Below are 18428 nucleotides of genomic sequence, written 5' to 3'. Positions count from 1 at the left end.
GGGGCTCTCTCCCAGGACAGCAGAAGGACTTACCATCTAGAGTACAGAGGGCAAAGAGGCCTGAGCCACTATTCACCTTGGAGCAGCCTGTAAATGCAGAAGAGAATTACATGAGTTGATGCCTTTTCTGTGAGTCTTGTCCCCTCCCTCTCCTGAGGAAAGATCCAAAACAGCAAGCTGACCCATACTTCTTTCTCCTTTTCTGCCCAGCCTTGACACTTTGCATAACAGATATCTGCATAGTCTTCCAGCTAATCCTACTTCCTGACAGCTTTTATCTGTGGGGCACTGGCATCTCAAAACACAAGAATCCCGAACCTTTCGTTTGCACTGAAGTAGGCCTGTTTGGTTCTGCTGGCTGCTCCTAGGAGTCTGCCTGTGCCATATAAGCACCTGCTGTAGGCCCTTCGTGATTCTGGTTTTAATGAACTTCACTACATCCCCTCCAGTCTCCAGAAATGCCCAAAGCACAGGCAGGAGCATCACGAGGGACAAAGTAGAGAACAGCTGAAGCCAAACAGAGCATTACAACTGTACCCTCACCATTTCTTTCAGGGATGGGAACATCCCCGAGCCTTCAGCTGTTCGAGGAAGGAGCAAGAGAATGAGGACAGACCCCACTAGGGGGATAAAGTATTAGTCATGTTAGCACAAAAGCACCTCCACGGCAATTCCTGAATGAGTCTGTGGAGAGAAGCTCCAAGACCCATGCTACCAACTCTACTGTTGTCACTAGAGCAGAACTGTGCAGAAGCTGTGGTCTCCTCCCAGCAGACTTTGGTCAGATGTTACACAGTCCTTGCTTTATGAGCAGATTGGACACCTGCCTTCATGCTCATCTGCACACTTACCCCTGGCTTTCCTGGGCCATGCCCATATAGCTGTGAACTTCCTGCAAACAGTATCCTCTTCAAAGCCTGTATACCACACAGTTGTGTGCAAAACAGCATTGGCAGGTGTGACTAGTTAAACCTAAAGAGGAGACTCCCTTGGACACCAGGTTGCTCCAGCCCTCCTGTACACTCTCTACCTAGCCACCAGACAGAAAGGACATGCAAGGTTAGGTTTTGAAAGTATGTCGCACTTGGCAGGAGGAGCACTGGAGCTATATTCAACTACAGCTCCATTTAATTCTTTCAGTGACAATGTGGCAGGAGAGACCCATGCTCTCTGGGGTCTCTAGAAACCCAGGAAACCTGGCAATCAGGGACAAGACAGCAGAGCTGAAGGCAAATAGGCAGTTTCCCAGAAAGACACAGTACTTCAAACCTACTTCTGCCGCCCATGGCCAGCTCCAGGCTAGTGCACCCTGCACCCCCCTATGACAGGAACTGTCCTATTTCTGCTGGTCATCTTAAGAGAAACAGTCAGCTGGTTGGGTGCCTTACAGTCCCTCACTGACATTCATCCAGACAGGCACCGATTAAAAAGATCTGCTGTGCCCTCTTTATAGACCTGTCACAATAGCACTCTAGCTGTTTCACTACTGATGGTCCAGCACAAGAGGCTTTTTCACCCTTCCCTCATTCTTTGTTCTGTGTGCCTCCATTTGTTTGCAGGCTCTTCTGATTAGGTATGACATTTTGCATGCAGTGAAATAATTGATTTCATGCCCTGGTGCCCATGGTGCTCATAGTACCAACTGAGATGCAGAAAACATAACAGGCTGAGCAAGAGCCTTAGGCATTGGGGAGGACAGGGCACTGTGTGAGTTGGGGGGGCAGGGCAAGGTTCAGTAGGCTGTCCATCTCCCCCAGCTTTAACTGTATAGGACAGCCTAAGTCCTCCTCGGACAGTGCTGCAGGGGTAACACTCAAACAGGGTAAATGCAGCTGGATTCCAGCCAGCTGCAGACAAGGAATGAAAGTGATCTACACTGGGAATCTTGTGCCTCTTTGCATTAACCCCACATGCTCCAAGGGTGAGTGAGAGCTGCACATTCTCCATAGTTGCCAGAACAGGGTCCAGGAGGTGGGTTCAGGCACAAATCAGAGCACAAAGCAGTTGCGCTGGAGAAGCAGTGGCAGTACATAAGAAATGTCGGAATAAAACAGCAATGTATAAGGGCTGACAGGAGCCAGCATCTGTGGAGAGCTTAGGCATGATAGCTGAACAGAATACATTGGTTGGACACAGAGCACACTGAAATAGAGAAGCAGCTCTGGAGGGATTGGAATTATGTAAGGGAAGAGCAAGATATAGCTGTTGGAGGACAGGCATCAGGAATCAAGCACTGCAAAGCACAAAAGCAAGTATGAAGATGAGGCTGTCCAGAGAAGGAGATACATCTCAGGAGTAAAAAAGAGGGCATAAGCTGCAGCCACACAAAGACAAGGCTCAAGGACATCTGCAGAAGCAGGGCAGCTATTCAGGATGAGTAAATGCAAGGCAGTGGGGGCTGCAGAGAAGCTGCTATGCTGGGTGAAGGCTAAGAGCTACTCTGGGAGGAACAAAGGCTATAGGAAGTTTGAATGCAAACACCCACCTGTTCTACTTTGGGGGCTGGCTAACATGAACTGAGCAACCTCTGTTCTTGTAGCTGCCTCCCAGAGTTATTATCTTTCTATCACAGGAAATCTGATCTCATGCTGGACTGATGCATTGACAAGCTCTATCAGGGACAACTGCTGGGTCAGAGACCCAAGGCTTCCTATCTCTCACCTCGGCCAATACTACCAATTAGATGAGTGGAAACATTCTTGTTGTGGATACGACCAGATGTTTGGTGGAGAACAACATCTCGAACAGGTGCCTCCCTGGGGAGAAGAGAGACAGACATCATGCCAGGGACTGTGCCAGAGCAATCTTATGGGCAGTGCACTCCAGAGCTCTCCAAGTCCAGAAGTGGATGGAGGCTGTGTACAGACTAACTCTCCAGTGAAATACTCAGCAGCAAAGAGTGACAGAGGAGATCAGTCTGGCTTAGCAGAGGGATAAAGACTGATAGGGCTGATAAAGACTAAGAAAAAGAATGCATGCCTCCTTGAGTATGAAAGGAACTTGCTAATGTTTAAAAAGCAAAACAGAATGATTTTATGTATGAGAAAACTGGAAAGAGCTCAAGAATCAGGCAGTGAAAAAAACCTATTCCAACCAAGGGAAGAACAGTAATTCTTATCATTACTTTCATGTAATCCTGGCTGCCATTCACTCAAATTCACACATTTGCCCGGAGCAGAACAGGTTCATGTGCCTGGGTCCTGGCTAGAAGGGTACTCTGTCTACTAATGTCTCTAACAAAGCAAGGAGAAGACTTGCCCCAGGACACCAACAAGAGATGAATGCCTTCAGCTCTTTGCCACACAGCTCAGAGCAAAGCTGCCCAGTAATAAATCCCCTCCTACTACAGTTTTCTGGGTCAGCCTTAAAGTCTCACAGAAGACCGCAGGAACACCTCAGTTCCCAACGAGGGTCCCTGAAGTGCCAAGGACAATAACCTCCCTGCTCATCCTGACTGCTCTGGTTGTGATTTACAGCACTTGCTCAGGGTCTCATTAGGAAAACCTCCAGCTACCACATCTGCAAGAAACCAGTGAATCCACAGCGTTGTCCCAGGGCTTCTGACTTACTGGGCTTAGCCCAGCTAACAGCCATCACACTCCCCACCATTAGATAGATGCCCAGATTACGTACTCCTCTTTCTCTGGAGATACAAGTTGCTCTCCTTCCTGCCTTAGCCCTGGATACTGCCTTGCCTTGGTAAGCTGTTTTTGCCACTTTCCTTGTGCAACCCAGGGAGTAAAGAGTGAGATGCAAGGAAAGCTGCATGTGTCTGTGATAGACACATGAAAAGGAGTTCACTTGGTACTTGGGTACAGGTGGGCTTAAGGGACTGGGACAAGTCATGGACTCCCAGCAGCAGAGCAGGACATTAAAGATGAACTGCAGCCCCCCACAGAAAGTTGATGTGATGGTGCTCCCTTGCAACAGGCCTCTAAAGCAGATTCTCCTTATTTACCCCATGCAGATATGCTGCTCACCTGCCTGGGGCAGAGTTGTCTCTTCCCTCTGGTGTGGGCTGCTGCTCAGAGTCCCAGGTGCACAGCAGAATGGCATAACCACAGCCAGGCTGAGATACCATCATCTCAGGTGAGCCATCAGGGCCTGGGTTCACAGACAAGCTGTCCACCTGTACTGGCACAGGAAAAACATGGAGCGAGTCAAATCGAGAACTTCATACACCTCAAAGGACTCCACTGTGCTTCCTGTATCAAAATTTGAAGGTGGTAGATTTTCTACTAGAAGTCAAGCAGGGGCTGAACAAATTTAGCTAGAGGGGCAAAATATCTAAATTACAGCAAAAGGGATCTTCTCCTACCAAAAGCCACCTAAGAACATTCCAGTGAAAAAGGCTCTCAAGAGTCCTGTGAGAGCTGATGACTGTTTCCCAGACCATCCCAACCAGCTGCTCTGCATACACAGGACAATTGCTGGGAAAGTCTCCTTTCAAATCATCCCTTCTCCAAAAAATTTTCTTTGTTCACAGGACTGAGATTTTATGCCCCTTTCCTTGGGGAACCTCATGAAGACTATATTTGGCTTGTTCTATTCCAAGTATCCTGTTTCCTACCTGACCTTCTAGCAGCCATTTCTTCAGCAGGAGCAGCTGCCCTGAGATATGGTCTGAACTCTCAGAAAAGTCCTCCCAGCGGAAGGCACGCACCACCCTGTCGGTGTAACCCACCACCAACTCACACTTCCCATCTCCATCTGCAGGGAATACAAAGAGATAGATGAGCGCTCTCAGGTTTTCACAGCCTCAAATCCCCAACATTCAGAAACCACAGTGCTGGTTTCCACCAGATGGCATCTCAGAGGATACCAATTCTGCAACAAGAACTTGCACTTCAGGAAAATTCCTGAAGTTCTCACTCCTCTCTCAAGTACTGGGCTGCATTTGCTAGAACACCTACTTCAGCAAGTCACCTCCTTCTGCATCCTGACACCTGAACTATGATACACTTTCTCTATCCTCCACCACTACCTCACACCCACACACTCCCTCACCCTGCATTCCCACCCCAGCTGCCCTGCTCACCAATGTCGTTGATCAGCATGACCTTGGTGTTGGCAGGAATGTGCTGCTTGAACACTGGCTTCTGCTCTTCTCCTGCTGCCACCAACTCATGGTGCCCTGAGGCATCTGGGTGCTTTAAAGCTGGAGAACTCAGGTCAAAAAGATGAAACCAGCCTTCTGCACTCACTGCCACTACGAGATTCTAAGAGGGAAGGAAAAAACCTTCTCATTTTTCCTCTTTTAGAAGCTGTCCCACAGCAAGGTAAGGGAAGAAATGAGGTAGATCCATCAAGATCAACAGATGCTACAGAGGGAACAGTAAAGTTTCTGGACAGCATACAAACTACTCAGGTCCTGCAGAGTCCAACCTTCTTGTTCATTCCTGTCTGTAGGCTGATGTGCTCTTGCAGTCCCCCAAAAATGTATGGCTTTCTCAATCCTCACTTCCGCTCCGCTGCCCTCTGGAGCACAGATAGCTATAGTATGTTAGGCGGGGTGCCTAAACTTGGCAGTTTTGGACTTGGTAGCCCTGCATTAATCCCAGAAATACCAATCCAGCAAAAGGAGTCATATTAGACACACTGGAATTTGCTTGGGAGTCTAGACTGTTCTGTGGCTTGGTCTTGTTTGGGTGACCTTAAATGCACACAGCCAAATGGCAGAAGGGCCATGGTCCATAATAGGGACCATCATAGAGCAGGGCAAAATCCACTGGGGAAAGCAAGCAACCCCCAAACCACAGAAGCCTCACAGGGCTCACACAGGGAGACGTGGTAATCAGTAATGCTTCCTGAAGACAGAATGGGTTTCTTTGCTTACCAGTGCCTGCATATGGCTCACAAGCACATGCAGGCTATGTGTAAACAGAGGAACCGTTTTTAGAACAGTAGTGCTAAAACTCTTGAGTTATGGCAGATCCTGGACAGAAAGCACCTGTTCTCTTCCACATTCAGCGTATGTCATAACTGTAACCTCCTGAGCACCACCCACAGGCCCTACAGACAGGGCTGAGGAGGGTTTGGCTGCTCTCACCTTTCCTTTATTGCATATGTCTCCCACACCAACACATGTGAGCTGCAGGAAAAAAGAAGGCTTTAAGAGTCCATACATGAGAGAAGACAACACAGATCAGCATTTGGGATAAACCTCTGCTAACACACCCTACACCTCTCCTCACAAAGCATCTCTCGACCTCTAACAGCCTTTTCAAGGACAAGAAGAGCTGAGGCAGGGACAGAAACACATCTGATCTGCCACACAATTGCCCAGAGTTCTGGGGCAAAATCCACAGTGCATGGGAGCAGGATCAAGGTGGAACAGAAGCACAGTTCCTTTGTTTGTTCAGGCTGGGTTCACAGCTAGTCCATGGGGTTAGCTGCTGGCAAAAGAAGGGTCTTATATCATATAAACCAGTTCTGGCTACCTTTCCTCTCTGGCCTACACATTCCTAGGCAGTAGTCAAGGACAGCAGGCTGCACATACCCCAAAAGGCACAGACCATTTAAAAACTTTGTCCAAAACTGACCATTCCTTGGCAGGATCGCACAGTCCAGGGTTTGCTGTCATCATTCTTGTACACATAGAGTTTCCCATTGGTGTCCCCCACCACTAGCTCATTCAGCTGGACAAGAGAAGGGGGTTAATAAGAAGAAACTTACACAGCAACACAACATTCCCATCCCAGCGGGAATTACAAGATTCGTATCTAAAATCATTCTGTGGGAAGAATCGGCAAAGTGAAACAAGTTAAAAAGAGAGCTATGATTCAATAGAGAACCTCTGGGGAAACAAAAGCCATAATTTTACTCTAGTAGTCAAAAGGGTGAGAGAGTGGTTCTTAGGGCCCCTCATAACAACATCCCATTATCCATTGCTTCTCTAGCCATTGTTTCAGAGTTCTGTCACCAATCATTAAACATCCTGCTCTGATAACCATCATCATTACCCCACCTTCCATCCTTCAATCTAGATTGATTTGATCTTTCTTGATTCTTCCAAGGAAGCTGATGACAATAATGAAAACATGACCATCGAGAAAGAAGTTGCAAGAGCACTCACAATAGGTTACACTGGGTGTTCTGTCTCACTGATGAAGTGCCTAAGATCTTTCAGAATGGTGATCTATTCTGAAAAGAAGGCTGCTGAAAAGTCAGCATCTCCTCCAGTTTACAAGCCTACTCCAGCTACTCCATCCTCCACATCATGCCTCTGTATATTTAAATTGTGTGCATTTCATAAGTCCCTGCATACATTCCCCCCCCCATTACACTAATTCTAATGGGAAAAACTGTTTTGCTGCCCACTGCATTGCTAGCCACCATACTTTTCAGGATTGCCCAGTAAGGCTGTGATAGAATTTGGCTGTTGAGGAAAAGGGTCAGTTTTCATTTATCTGGTAGGGCAGTAATCTCTTCCTAGTTATAGCCAAATTAAACCCAACAGAAGTAACTCTTTGTGGGGCTGACAGCAACATTCCTGATGCACCCCCATCAAGCACACAGGTCAAGAAACACAGAGTCTTGACTGGACCCTGTTCCCTGCAGATACCTCATTGTGTCCCAGCACAGACTGTTTCCCCATGCTTCCATATACCTACCCATGCTACAGTGGCAGGAGGAGTGTGACTCTTTGGAAGCAAAAGCTTATCTCTCTGCTGGCTATACAGCATCCAGTGCCCACATCAAGGGTGCCTAGAAGGTCTAATGGTGATGCAAGCATTGACCAGTTGTAGCCCAGAATCACAGAAATATTCAGTTTGGAAGGGATCTCTGGATTCCATCTGTTTCAACTCTTGCTTCTCTGACATTAGCTCAGGCCCCTGTCAAGCTTTGAGCATCTCCAAGAATGGAAGTCCCACAGCCTCTTCTAGGCATCTGTTCCAGTGCTGTATCACCCTCAAGGTGATTTTTCCCCCCTTTTTAATTTCCTTTGTTGCAACTTGTGACTGCTGCCTCTTGTTCTAGCACTGTGTATCTCTGAGAATGGCCTGGCTGTGTTTTCTTTACAACCACATTAGGTAATTGTAGATAGTGGTAAGATCTCTCCCTTCATCTTCTGCAGGCTGACCAGGTGCAGTTCCCTCAGCCTCTCCTCACATGCCACATTTTCCAGCCCCCTAAGCATCTTCAAGTCTGCGCTAGCCTCCCACCGGTTCGTCAGCGCCCCTGGACCCGGCACTCCAGGTGCGGCCTCACGACGCCAAGTGAGAGGAAGCAGAAGGGAAGATCGGTTCCCGCAGCTCCAGCTGCCGCGGGGGCGGCGCCAAGCCGCAGTCCCGGGCACGCGCCGCTGCCGGCAGCCGTCCCGCTCCGCACCCGCAACACGCCCCTGCGCCGCCAGCACCGTTCCGCCCACACGGGGGCGGAGGCGGGCCAGGCCCCGCCCGCTCTGCCTGCAGAGCCACCACCACCTCCCAACACCGCGCCCCACAGGCGCACTGCCGCCTGTCCCCAGACCGTGTCGTTGTCGGCGTCTCCCAGGCATATGGCGTGCGGGAAGAGGCTCCCGCTGAAGTCGAGCGCCACGCATTGTACGTAGCTGACGGACCGCATCCCACCGCCGACCATAGAGGCGGGCCTCCTCTAGCTCGGGGCCAGGCCCGCTGTCCGCGCTACGGCAGTGGAGACGCTAAGGCGGCCCTGTAGGTCCAAACTGAACGGGGGCGGGGGGTTGGGGAGCGCGCGCGCACGCGCCAGAATCACGTGGCGGCGCCAGCGGCTAGGGCCGTGCCAGGCTCTGGGCGGTGAAAAGGAGCCGCGCGTGCGGCTGGAGGGCGTGGGTAGGCGCCTGCGCGTTGCGGCGGCACCGCGCTGCTGCCAGCCGGGCGGGGCCAGAGCTTCAGGAGGTAGAGCGCCACTGCCTGCCTTTTAAAAGATCTGCGTTTTTATTCCTTACAGACAGGCATAGTGCCACTCGGAAGCTAGCGCAGAGGAGGAGATGGGGTCGTCTCATGACTTCTGAGTGCCTGCAGCTGATGACACTAATGCCTCAGAACGTGACAGGGCCCAGCCTGGCTCTGGAAAGCTGTGGGGCAACCAGAAAGACTAGGGAGAAGGGAAGGGCCAGTCCAGGTTCATGATCTTTATTTGAATCTATGGATTTGTTTAAAAATGCACCTTTTTCTTTTCTTTAACTAAGCCCCCCAATTCTTGGAATCTTATTTTTGCAATTGCATGAGGACATACCTCATTTTAATGATGAAGGTGGGAAACTTAAATACTGGCATTGCTGATCTCTATCAGGTATTGGAGCAGCAATCAGGGATACTAAGTGCCCAGCTGTCTACCTTGATTTCTCACATAGCTTCAAGCAAATCATTTAATAATTGTTTCCCTCTGTCAAATGTGAATGACTAAGGCATACACTGAAAGATGAGTTGCCTCTTCACATGTTGCATGACCAAAGTGGTCATAGTGGCACAACAGAAAAGCAATCTAAGTGCTTATGGTGATAGTACCTGGTTTGATAAAGAAACGTGGGTCTTGGAAAGCATATTATCTTTTTTTTGCCAAATAAGCAAATTTTCCACCAAATCCTTAGAAGCATGTAAATTCACATGGAACTTTTTCCCAAGCTGTGCAACAGCAGTACATGAGACTCTGCAAACCTGGTGTTCCCAGATTCCCCTGTTGTAGTTCAAACTGGTAGATTATTTTATCTTGTCCTAACCAGTTCAGTAATGTTCCCCTTTAGAGATAGCTGTGTTTTCATACAAGAATACAAAATCCACTTTTTATCTGAAATGAACAGATAATCTATCTGTCCTAGCTTTCTGTAGTCCTGCAGAGTAGGCAAAAAAACAAAACATCCCCACTTCTAGAGCAGAATGGAGACTAAGGTTTGACTAGATACCAGGATAAACAAGAGCAGATATATTTGACTGCTACTTTTTTTTTTTCTACCCCTGCAAGCATGGAATAAAGTACTTCAGGAAGAAGCAGGAATATCAAATAAGGGCTTTCCTGTGAGATGGGGATTGCTAAACTGGCTTTTGTCATTAGAATCACTCAAGAGTTCATAGTTCATTAGGAGTTTTAAATATTTGTCATAATTTTAAATTACTATTACTTTTCTCTTTAAAGACAATTACTTTGTCTGAATTTTGTTCTGAATTAATGGTGTTTTTATGGTCCTGTTTTATAACTTAGGGAAAGAGGGTAGCAATATAAAAGTTCTATGCAGAGGTTACAGACTTCTTTCCCCTTACACTTTTCATCACCCCACTTTCCTTTTGAAAATAAATAGGTAAATAAGAGTATAGGTTATTGTGGAAGTTTGCTACAGCAGTGAACAACAGAAAATAGAGATACTGTGGCTACTGTACAGCTACATGGATGAGAAAACACTGAATGACTAGAGAAGAGTAAGTTTGCTTTCAATTCTGTGCATATTCCAATAAAAACACACTATAGGTTGTTTTCTTGAGTTTAATTGGAGCTTCATTACTCAAGCTGTGACTTCACAGTCTTCACCTTCAGCAATGTGTGAAGAGGGGGCATACAAGGAAGGTTATAACACTTAATGGAAGGGACTTCCTACTTAACAGGAGGGAAAGGGGCAAGACCAAGCCAGAAGAACTGGGAGCAGTGATTTGTTCTCAAGTCTCATGTGAGGACTCCTGGAAAAGCTCGATTACTTAAAAAAACAAAACAAACCCAAAACAAAAAACCCTAAGGAAATAAATTTAGAAAGCAGAACCTGGGATTAAAGTGAATTGGAACCAGAAAGAGACAAACACCAATGACAAACTGCAAAGAAACCAAGCATAATAAATCCTGACAGAACCCCAATGATAACAGGTTGAATGAATAAATAAAGTCCTTAGGATTAAACCAGATTTGTGCTGCCACTGAGCTTCTTCCACAGACATGTAAAGCGGTAACTGACTGTGGCACAGTGGCCTCAGCCTCTGCTCCCCTGAAGCCACTGTCCAACCAGGTAGAAAAATAAAGGTCTAATTCACTGGAAAGTTTTGTTTACAAAACTAATGGAATAGGGTTTGCACTTAAGTTTCTGTGTCAACTTCCAGCTTATCTTCCACTCCATTCTGCTCATTTTTCATTTCTGCATCTTCAGGGTGGCTGGTCTGAAGAGTATCAGCTGACTAAACAGAGAGACAAAGAAAAATACTCCTTTGTTATACAAAGTTGCTAGAATTTGCAAACAATACCACAAACCTGATATTGTGCCTGGTAGCCATTAGGCTACCCAGTCTCCCAACAAGACTGGATTAAGATATTAAGAACCTTAGCCAAGAGAGACCAAAAATTTCTTTGCATTTTTTTCTGCATCTAAGAAACCAGGAGCACTTTATAAAGAGGGCTGAGCAGTAATATTGGTATTAGGTGGTTATGATTCTTAATATTACTTGCACATGCTTCTGGCATGTATATTTACCACCTAATGCTTTGTTAATGTGTTCTTCCACAAACAAATTTATTTAGGACATCTCTGCACAGAACTGCTTTTGTCCTGCTTCAACTTTAATACAGCTATTATTTTCCTCTTAAAGTTAGAGGGGAGAAGGGGGAAAACACCTTCACAGCACACTTGAACTTGGCAAGGTGCTTCTTCACAACCTAAGACTGCTTTTGTAAAGAATGTAGAAGAGTGACTTCAACTCTATGATAGACACCTAACTAAGCTCTCTTGAAGGACAGCCAGAAGAAAACCTATTGAGTGAGAACTTCCCTCATCTTCTCTGAGAAGGCAGCTGTTCTAAAAACTCTCCTTGCTTGAAGATGAGCTTCTCCTTGAAGATGGGATTTCAACTGTTACAAGGGTGTGGAAGGCAGAGAGCCATGGGGTGAGAATACCAGATCTGTTCTACAGTAGGACATTGCACATCAGCAAAATCTCCTCTCCACAGAAAATACATTAGCTAGGAATCTTGGGGTCAAGATAACATAATAAACATCTTAACCTTTAAAAATTCATACTCCATGTATGTGAATATCTGAATTCAGGGAAAGAATTACTGTTGCAAGAGTGGCTGTCTTGAACTCCAGCAGACTATAAGATCTGTAGATTTCAGGAATTTCAGAACCATAATCCAAATTGCTTTCTTAGGAATCAGAAGACATTTGCTGAACAAACCCTCTTCTCCAAATCTGTTGAACTTCTCCGACCAGACAAGAACTGTTGGAACTAGAGTAAGGTAGCAAGATAATTGATAAAGTAATAGGAAAACATCTTTTCTTGCAAGAAAAAACCCCAAGAGAGACCTAGGGAATAAGTGTCCTTTGGTTACAGTTCCATATGCCATCTTCATATAAAGCCACATAAATTTGAAGTAGCTCTCCCAAAACAGTGTAACGATATGCAGATTCCCAAGATTGTCTGACTACTGAGAAGAATGAACCAAACTGATGCTACCCCAAAGTACATGGGAAAACTGGAACAAAGATTGCTGTCTTCACAGTATCTCCAACAGTATGCAACGCCTATGGGCCTGCCTGTTGCTAACAGAACTCTGCCAACTGTTTTTTTAGGGGCTGAGGAGTACATTTTAAAAAACATGAAGACAACCCTTTTGTACTTTAAGTATAGTGGGTCTAACTTGTTTCAGTAATCAACTCTGCCTCTTTGAATGAGAGTTGCCTCTTTGAGTGAGGGATCTTGCAGTGTTCCATACTGTGTGGGAAGCCAGATTCCCAGCAGTTATACTACCTGAAAGAAACATGAACAGCAGAGCCTGATGGTGATTAAGAACTGCAAATTCACAAGTGAAGATCCCTAACAGTGAAATAAAGATACAGTAACCAAATTAAAATGATCTTGCTGAGATTATTTTATTAAAGCCTCCAGTAAGTGAGGACTGCTGTGGATCTTAGGCTGCTTTAACTGGATATCTAAACTACCTTACTCATGGGTAATGCCACTTTCCTTGCAGAATCAGTGGGGAGTATCTGCCTCTATGGTTTTGTTTACGCTCCTCCGTGAGGAGAACCAGATCCACAGTACCACTGCTCTTCTTTAAAAAGAAAACACCCCAAAATAGAACACTCAGCCCACCAAATCATCCAACTATGGGCAATTACCCCATACCTAACATATGACTACTTTAACAGCGTAAATAGATGAAGAATGAGATACAACTCCCATTGTCTCTGGGCTAAAAATTAATTTCAGATACATCCCATTTTGAAGGACTGGAAGGGGGGGAAAAGAGGAAGAGAGGTTTGTGAAACGTTTCATGTAGCATATAGTCAACTGATGCAATCTGAGATGGCTGAATTCTGTCAGGATAGTCTCATCCATCTGAGGACAGAGGGCTCTAGGACAGACTTACTGACACAGCAAAGCATAGGCTAAGGGACAGGAAATTGACATACCCAATACCTGAATCTAGGACAATTTTTTCTATATTCTCTATGCACATACTGGGAAGGTAAGTGTAAAGATCTGTGGAAATAACCTTGTGACAGGCAATCTTCTAACTGCTCAGTGTTACGAGAAAATTGAGTAAAATGTAGACACCAAATTTCTCTTGGAAGTCACTCAGTCCAGGGCCATCAGATTTAAAGGAAAGAGATGAGCATTTTCTTGGGATAAGAGATTCTCACAGGCAACACTGAACGTTTCTTGCTAGCTGATATATCCTATTGTAATAATGGCAGTATTTGATTACAGGTTAACTGGACTAATATTTACTAAGATTTCAGTGAAAACTTAGTAGGAAAACCATCCATACAGTAGAATAAAGAATCTTCTGATAGCCCAAAGAAATGGCTCAAGACCAACACTTCAAAATGAATCTGTGACACTAATGGTTGATGCTCTCCATCTTATATTTGTCTCCATGAGAAGCAAGACAATTCTCAAGGTTTTGCTTGGGACCATCAGTACAAGAGGCATGAATGGACCATGCAGACACCAAAACAGACTGTTCTTTATGTGAGAGAGCAACTGGAATGTATTGAGCTCTGCCTCGGGGTGGCTGAAGAGCAAGTCGAGAGCTTATGAGTAAGGATCAAAGGGCAGGCTAGCATGGGTGACACTGTTGTGGGTGTTTACTACAGGCCACCTGATCAGGATGAGGAAGTCGATGAGGCCTTCTACAGACAGCTGGAAGTAGCCTCACGATCCCAGGCCCTGGTTCTCATGGGGGACTTCAACCACCCCAATATCTGCTGGAAAGACAACACAGCTAGGCACAAACAGTCCTGGAGGTTCCTGCAGAGCATTGGTGACAACTTCTTGACACAGGTGGTGGAGGAGCCAACAAGAAGAGGTGTGCTGCTGGACCTCATACTAACAAACAAAGAAGGACTGGTGGAAGATGTGAAGGTCGGGGGCTGCCTTGGCTGCAGTGACCATGAGATGGTGGAGTTCAGTATCCTGCGAGGAGGCAGCAGGGCACCAAGTAGGATCGCAACCCTGGACTTCAGCAGAGCAAACTTTGGCCTCTTCAGGGACCTACTTGGAGGAATCCCATGGGTTAGGGCCCTAGAAGGAGCGGGGGGTGCCCAAGAGAGCTGGTTACTTTCAAGCATCACTTCCTGCAAGCTCAAGATCGGAGCATCGCTATGAGCAAGGAGGCAGGAGGCCTGCATGGCTGAGCAAGGAGCTCCTGGCAAAACTCAACCTGAAGAAGGAAGTATACAGAAAGTGGAAAGGGGGACAGGCCACTTGGGAGGAATATAGGCACGTTGTCAGAGTATGCAGGGATGCGACGAGGAAGGCTAAGGCCCATTTGGAATTAAATCTGGCTAGAGATGTCAAGGACAAGAAGAAGGGCTTCTTCAAATACATCAGTAGCAAGAGGAAGACTAGGGAAAATGTGGGCCTGCTGCTGAATGGGGTGGGTGCCCTGGTGACGAATGATGCAGAGAAGGCAGAGTTACTTAATGCCTTCTTTGCTTCAGTCTTTACTGCTCAGGCCAGCCCTCAGGAACCCCAGATCCTGGAGGCAAAAGAGAAAGTCTGGAGAGAGGAAGACTTTCCCTTGGTGGAGGAGGAGTGGGTTAGAGATCATTTAAGCAAACTTGACACCCACAAATCCATGGGCCCTGATGGGATGCACCCACGAGTGCTGAGGGAGCTGGCGGATGTTATTGCTAAGCCACTCTCCATCATCTTTGCAAGGTCCTGGAGGACAGGAGAGGTGCCCGAGGACTGGAAGAAAGCCAATGTCACCCCAGTCTTCAAAAAGGGCAAGAAGGAGGACCCAGGAAACTACAAGCCAGTCAGGCTCACCTCCATCCCTCGAAAGGTGATGGAGCAGCTCATCCTGGAAGCCATCTCCAAGCATGTGGAGGAAAAGAAGGTGATCAGGAGTAGTCAGCATGGCTTCACCAAGAGGAAATCATGCCTAACCAATCTGATAGCCTTCTATGATGGAATGACTGGCTGGGTAGATGAGGGGAGAGCAGTGGATGTTGTCTACCTAGACTTCAGCAAGGCTTTTGACACTGTCTCCCATAGCATCCTCATAGACAAGCACAGGAAGTGTGGGTTAGATGAGTGGACAGTGAGGTGGATTGAGAACTGGCTGAATGGCAGAGCTCAGAGTTGTGATCAGTGGTGCAGAATCTAGTTGGAGGCCCGTAGCTAGCGTCGCCACGCCAGGGGTCAGTACTGGGTCCAGTCTTGCTCAACTTCATCAGCGACCTGGCTGAAGGGACATAGTGCCTCCTCAGCAAGTTTGCTGATGATACAAACCGGGGAGGAGTGGCTGATGCAGCAGAGGGCCATGCTGCCGGTCAGAGGGGGCTGGCGAGATGAGCAGGCAGGAACCTCCTGAAGTTCAAAGGCAATTGCAGGGTCCTGCACCGAGGGGGGGAATAAGGCCCTGCAGCAGGACAGGCTGGGGGCTGAGCTGCTGGAAAGCAGCTCTGCAGAGAAGGACCTGGGAGTGCTGCTGGACACCAAGTTAAGCACAAGGCAGCAATGCGCCCTTGTGGCCAAGAAGGCCAATGGTATCCTGGGGTGCATCAGGAAGAGTGTTGCCAGCAGGTGGAGGGAGGTGAGCCTCCCCCCCCCCCCTCGACTCAGCCCTGCTGAGGCCACATGTGGAGTAGTGTGTCCAGTTCTGGGCTCCCCAGTACGAGAGGGATGTGGCACTACTGGAGCAAGTCCAGTGAAGGGCTACAAAGATGATTAGGGGACTGGAGCATCTCTCTTATGAGGAAAGGCTGAGAGAGCTGGGCCTGTTTAGCCTGGAGAAGAGAAGGTTGAGAGGAGATCTTATTAACATGTACAAGTATCTGAAGGGAGGGTGTCAAGAGGATGGAGCCAGACTCTTTTCAGTGGTGCCCAGCGACAGGACGCGAGGCAGCGGGCACAAACTGAAACACAGACAGTTCCATCTGAACATGAGGAGAAACTTCTTGACTGTGAGGGTGACAGAGCACTGGAAGAGGTTGCCCCGAGAGGTGGTGGAGTCTCCTTCTCTGGAGATATTCAAAACGCACCTGGATGCAATCCTGTGCAATGTGCTCTAGGTGACCCTGCTTGAGCAGGGGTGTTGGACTAGATGATCTCCAGAGGTCCCTTCCAACCTCAGCGATTCTGTGATTCTGTGATTCTTTAGAACAATCAGTTTAAGGAGAAAAGGTGCTTCTTTCAGTTCTTGAACGTTATCATGTTTGCATCTCATCATTTCAATTGCTCACTGATATTAACAGTGCTTTGCTGAAAGATTAGCTGAAATGAAGTAAAAGCATCCCGTGCAACGCTTGGTACTGCTAGTTGTCTTGTTCAGGCAGGACAGCCTGAAAATCATGAGAGCATTGGCTATTCCCATTTTTCAGAGGCAGCTACTTCAGTGCTCTCCCATTGTGCTATTTATCTGTACTAAAAAGTAAGCTGAATACAATAAAAACTCACTATTCTTTGCCTAACACTTGACATCAAACCTTGCAGTTTTCTGGAGTAGTGTTGCTTACCTTAAAGTCTTTGTCCGCAAGCCTTTGGAACATGTTGGCATACATCTTTTTCTCTTTCTCATGCTGCTCCCGTATTTTTTGCTGACAAGTTACTAGTTGCACTTTGGCAGCTTTGTTACTTGGGTAAAGTTGTATCACTTTCTGGAAATCATTCCGGGCTAATTCAAAGTCATTAACAGCCAGGTGGGCTTCCCCACGTCGGAAGAGGCCTTTTTCATTGCTGCTATCCAGTTCAAGTGCCTGCATAAACAATTAATGCACGATTTTTTTTAAAATAAAATCCAGCCAAATCACCAGAGACGCCTAGAAACTGGACTTTGATTCTGAAGTACATCTCTCCTGGAATTCGGGGCTTACTAATAAGAGAGGGTTGAATAGAGTAGGACTTCAGACAGAGAACCAGGAAATCAGATATTTAATCCTGGTCTATTACCAGCTCTTTGATCTTTGCCAACACCACTGTCTTTGCCTCGTCTCCCTGTTTTTACTTTCTAAATGCTTGAATGTTCTCAGTTAATACAGCAGCAAGTTATTAAAAGATATTCCAAGAATAATGACGAAAATGTATTGTAGAATATTTGTACATTGTGTATTTGGTACTACCAAAGCACCAGTTGGTAAGATAGGCTGAACAGCATGAGGTCTGGTCTCCCTTAAATTGCTAAAGTGAGGGATAAGCTGCACAAGCAAACTGACAGAGTTTAAGAATACAAAAACTCTTACTACCTTGTTGCAGTTTTCCAAAGCCTGGGAGTATTCCTTCAGCTTGAGATGGCACATAGCTAGATTAAGGTGGGCAGCAAGCCTCAGGCTCTTGGCTTTTGTATCATTCTCATCAGAAACTCCTGATTCATGCTCCAGCCATGACACAATCTTCTTATACTGTAATGTTGCTTGTTTGTATTTCCCCTCCTGTAAACACAGCAGTTTAAATATCCACACAGCTCATGACAATAACCTTTATCTGCCTCTTGCCCCTTCTGCTTACCTTGAGCCATACCTCAGAGAAAACAATTTTAAGTAAACAAACTAACTTCTATCATCAAACAATATACAGTATTTGTCAGCAATTCCTGCATAGGGCCAGAAACTCTTTAGGAATCATACTACCCACTAAAGCTGCGGGTATAGGCCAGCACAGATACTTTGCTCTGAGCTCCCACCTTATACTCAACTTTAAATACAAAGGAAGATGAGGCAATCTCAAAACATCAGGGCTACCACTGCACCAGGAAGATCATGGGAGTCTTCCAGAAAAAGCCTGTCATGAGCTGGTCAAATCTTTTAAAGCACAGCTTCTCCACACATCTGTACCCTAAATGAATTTTTCTCATTCACAGCACTATCTCATAGCAGCAGCTTCAAATACTGTAACCTTGCCACTACTCAGTGTATGCCCCAAAGCTACCTCTAGGTACAGCAAACAGCTTTGAGGGGGAGAGGGGAAAAAAAGAAAAGCTAGCCCTGCAGAGCAGCTAATACTTGGATAGTGCAATCCTATCTGAGGCTATCTGAGGATACCA

At 46.5% G+C, this 18428-nt stretch overlaps 1 protein-coding gene and 1 long non-coding RNA gene across 5 annotated transcripts in view; one reads left to right on the top strand and one right to left on the bottom strand.

Moving 5' to 3' along the window:
• The window catches only part of FKBP4 (FKBP prolyl isomerase 4), a 37161-nt gene that overhangs the window by 5088 nt on the left and 13645 nt on the right, over positions 1-18428 (bottom strand). For 3 of the 4 annotated variants that reach the window (XM_067304004.1, XM_067304027.1, XM_067304019.1), the window contains exons 8-16: positions 17632-17817; positions 16906-17145; positions 6543-6638; positions 6050-6091; positions 5039-5219; positions 4571-4710; positions 3981-4129; positions 2662-2756; positions 34-87 (exon numbers count right to left, since the gene is read on the bottom strand). In XM_067304004.1, the coding sequence (XP_067160105.1) occupies positions 34-87; positions 2662-2756; positions 3981-4129; positions 4571-4710; positions 5039-5219; positions 6050-6091; positions 6543-6638; positions 16906-17145; positions 17632-17817 (1183 nt within the window). The remainder of the gene's footprint in view (positions 1-33; positions 88-2661; positions 2757-3980; positions 4130-4570; positions 4711-5038; positions 5220-6049; positions 6092-6542; positions 6639-16905; positions 17146-17631; positions 17818-18428) is intronic. The other variant, XM_067304012.1, reaches the window with a different exon arrangement.
• On the top strand, positions 7696-10666 carry LOC136993264 (uncharacterized). Its single transcript, XR_010885513.1, has 2 exons — positions 7696-8546; positions 8914-10666. It is a non-coding gene; the product is annotated as an uncharacterized lncRNA (long non-coding RNA).

This window comes from Apteryx mantelli, chromosome 1 (genome assembly GCF_036417845.1).
Source record: "Apteryx mantelli isolate bAptMan1 chromosome 1, bAptMan1.hap1, whole genome shotgun sequence".
NCBI classification, from domain to species: domain Eukaryota; kingdom Metazoa; phylum Chordata; class Aves; order Apterygiformes; family Apterygidae; genus Apteryx; species Apteryx mantelli.
This window is presented reverse-complemented; position numbering and strand designations above follow the sequence as displayed.